This window comes from Gekko japonicus, unplaced genomic scaffold (assembly GCF_001447785.1).
Source record: "Gekko japonicus isolate JY-2015 unplaced genomic scaffold, Gekko_japonicus_V1.1 scaffold4190, whole genome shotgun sequence".
Classification (NCBI taxonomy): domain Eukaryota; kingdom Metazoa; phylum Chordata; class Lepidosauria; order Squamata; family Gekkonidae; genus Gekko; species Gekko japonicus.
Window position 1 is genome coordinate 26,886 of NW_015165958.1, and position 3,721 is coordinate 30,606.

The following is a 3,721-nucleotide window of genomic DNA, read 5'->3' on the forward strand; positions in this document are numbered from 1 at the left end:
CGGCGTTAAATTCTGGTGGCCCAAGGTAGCAACCCCAGTTTCAGTGTCTTAAGATAGGCCTCATCTCACTTTCAGACTTCACCTGCTGTTGCTCCAACCTCTTCCTATGTGCCCCATTTCCCCACCACCACCAGTTTCTCTACTAGATTTGGCAGAGAGCAGGGGTCATTTCGTAGAAAAAGAGGTGCAGGAGCTCATTAGCATAACTTATTTGCATATGCCACACCCCCTGACATCACCAGACATGTGTCAGGAGGCAACACCCACTGCTCAGGCTCCACCTGAATAAAACTTGGTCTTAAAGGTGCCAGCCCTGAGCGACCTCCTGTTCCCACCCTTGCACCAGTTGCTCACGGACCGGATAACAGCCCTGGATGGGCCAGTTCTGGCCCTCGGGCCTTGTGTTTGACACCCTTGCTCTAACCTGTACACCATACCGTAACAGCAGTGGCACTGTTTACCTGCAGCACCAGGGTATTGTGATGTTTCCTGGCATGTCTTTGCCGTAGTAGTCCCCTTATCCACTTTAAAACTATACTTAAGGACTTCATCCCTATCCCTTTATGGAGTGGTGACAGTGTGGAAGGTGCTGTCAAGTTGTAGCCGACTTACGGTGACCCTGTAGGATTTTCAAGGCCAGAGAAGTTCAGAGGTTTTTCACCATTGCCTGCTTCTGCCTAGCAACCCTGGGCTTCCTTGGTGGCCTCCCAATCAAATATTATTATTATTTATTATTATTTATTTGATTTCTATCCCGCCCTCCCGCCGAAGCCAGCCCCGCTTAGCTTCCAAGATCTGACGAGACAGGGCTGTCCTCCTGGGCCATCCGGGATAGGGCCCTTTCTGAAGCACCAATCAGAAATTGTCTTTCCTTATCCAATAAACTCTGGTGCTCGTGTGAACAGGCCCTTCTCACCTCTCGCCTCCAGCTGCTGAGTCTCCCCCCCCCAAAAAAAATTATACTCTTGGGGGCAGAGGGCCTGTGTGAACAGCACAGGGCAGGGGGGGGAGGGATCTGTGAGAGGGAAGAATTTGTGGGGAATCATCTCCCCCCCCCCTTCCCGGAGGCACACCAAAGGGCCTGAGCACAGGTGGAAGCTAACTGCAGGACACAAGCCGTTGCTCTCTCAACTGATGCTGTAGCTAACCTGTGTACCACTTTCTCTTGCAGCTTAATTGTAGCCAGTCGATTCCATCCAGCGCCTTTATTGCTCCCGTTATTAGAATTTGTTGCTCCCTCGAGGCCTTTCGTCGTCTATTGCCAATATAAAGAGGTGAATCCAATACAGCTTTGTTCGTTCTTCTTGAAGTTTTCGAATGAGTTCATTTAATCATTTGTTCTCTTATCTCCTAGCCTTTATTGGAATGCTACACAAAACTGAGAGAGCGGGGTGGTGTCGTTAATCTGAAGCTTTCTGAAACCTGGTTACGCAACTATCAGGTAAGAAACCGTGAAGGAGGACATTCAGGTCAACCGAAAGCTATCCTGGAGGTGTTGCACGAGGGAGGGGGCTGTGCTTCAGTGGTAGAGCATCTGTTGTGGGTGCACAGGGTCCCCAGTTCTGTCCTCAGAATCTCCAGCTCAAAAGGAAGTTGGGTGGCAGGCCTGGAAAGGGGCACCTCTTGCCTGGGAGTCTGGGGGGGAAACCGTGAGCGTGAGTAGATGGTTCTTGGCTTAGATAAACCTTTAATAGTTACAAGAATGGGCACAGTAATAAGACCAATGGAAAAAAGGAAAAAGAACGGTGACAATTTAGCGCTTGGTAATACATTCATAAATCATAATATACAATAACAGAAAATAAGTAATATATGTATATATTTCTCTTGGTGACGTATTGAAAATATACTGTTGATTCACTTCATCATGAGGCTATGCTTACAGCTATGTTCTTCAATGGGCTATAATTGCATTCACCAAGAGAAATGAATTGTTGAAAGACGGTTTTTGTACACATCCTTGTTCAGAAGATCATGGTCGAAACGGCACACCATTCCGGAGACCACCGTCTACATTCACTACATATATTACTTATTTTCTGTTATTGTATATTATGATTTATGAATATATTACCAAGCGCTAAATTGTCACAGTTCTTTTTCCTTTTTTCATTAGATAAATCTTTATACAGGGCAGGGCGCTTACCATCACAGTCACCCGTTTTCTAGTGCACTGTTTCGCAACATGGCCGCCTCTGCCCTTTCCATTGCTCTCTCTCGTATTTTGAAGACCAAGATCCAACCCTGGAAACAGTCTCTTCTATGTTGTACATTGGTTCATTTTGCCCCCCCCCGCCCCCCGCATATACATGTTGATCAAGTAAAACGTGGCCTGGTGGTTACTAGAATGAGTTCTTAGAATCCTTGGGGGAGCTAGAGGGAGTGTTGGAGAAAGAGAGAGTGGTCAGATATTAGAATGTTATCTTTCTATGCAAAGGTGGGTGTCTGTTGGAATGGCACTTGTGAGGGAGGGCATGCCCTTTGTTGACTTCTCCAGAATGTCTGGTTAGCCTCTGTAGAAAATGGAATGCTGAGCTGGATAGGTGCCAAGGTCATCGTTGGTCTAGGATGCCAAAAAAAAATAAGGGTTACCATACCAAGAAAATTGGACTTGCGGCTCACCCTACCTAAAAGGTTGGGAGCTACTGTTGTAGTGAGGCTGGGTGTTTTTCCACTTTCTCATCCTATTCCAGTAGAAAAGAGCGGGAGTCCAGTAGCACCTTAAAGGCTAATGAAATATGTGGCAGAGTGTGAGCTTTCGTGAGTCTCTGCTCACTAAAGCTCACACCTTGAAACATATTTCATTAGTCTTTAAGGTGCTACCGGACTCTCGCTCTTTTCTGCTGACATGTTCCATTTCTTGTCCTTTGAAAAGGTCTTGCCGGATCGAAGTCACCCCAAGTTGACCATGAGTGGTGGAGGAGGGTACCTGTTGACAGGCATCACTGTAATAAATGAGAACCCGAAAACTGATGACCGCGCAGAACAGAGAACTGAAGAACCAACATCCAAGAAACGTAAACTTGAAGAGCCCTTAGCACTTAAAGAAGATGTTGTCCTTTAATTCCTTCGGACCCGAATCGCCTTGTGTTCTATTGCTCGCTGTATTTGAGAGCACTGAAAAAAACCAGAAACAGAGGGAATGTATTTCAGCGAAGGCTAGCAGCTGAAAAGAGGCTTTTAAATTACTAGAACGCTCTGCTGTCCAAACCAATCCAGACATCTGTAGTGCCATAGTTTCAGGCATACATTTTAATGCTCAGGTAGTGAAAAACGGGTGGAGGGGTCATAAGCTAGAAGAAGTACCCTTTCTAGAGGTGTTGCAAAAATTGTCGAGTTCCCCCGTTCTATTTTAAACAATGGGGTTTGGATTTAATCAAGAGCGTTGTTTCTGATTGCACCGGCACCTTCTTCTGGTGAAAAAGTCCTGGACGGTACTGCCTCTGACACCTTTTTACAAGGTGAAATGAGTATTGCAAAATCATGCGAGTTTGTTACAGATGGACACGGAGGACGCTTGACGTGAAAACGTCCTGACTTTTTACCCCTTTCTGAATGCAAGGAGTAAGAAATCGTGGGTGTATGCTGTACATTTCAGAGTACAACTAGCTTCATTTTTTGCTAACTTTTCCTCCATGAAAGTTGGTTTGCCTCTCTCCTTTTTTGGAAAAAAAAGTGACAACTTTTTTGTATCATGTACAATTTGTTACCTGCAAATCTG

At 45.7% G+C, this 3,721-nt stretch overlaps 1 protein-coding gene across 1 annotated transcript in view; it reads left to right on the plus strand.

Moving 5' to 3' along the window:
- Positions 1 to 3,124, plus strand: part of TRMT6 (tRNA methyltransferase 6) — a 16,399-nt gene extending 13,275 nt beyond the window's left edge. The window contains 3 exon segments of the mRNA XM_015411465.1: positions 1,172 to 1,274; positions 1,355 to 1,441; positions 2,876 to 3,124. Of these exon segments, the coding sequence (XP_015266951.1) occupies positions 1,172 to 1,274; positions 1,355 to 1,441; positions 2,876 to 3,064 (379 nt within the window). The 3' untranslated portion in view covers positions 3,065 to 3,124.
- Positions 3,125 to 3,721: the final 597 nt, after the last annotated feature.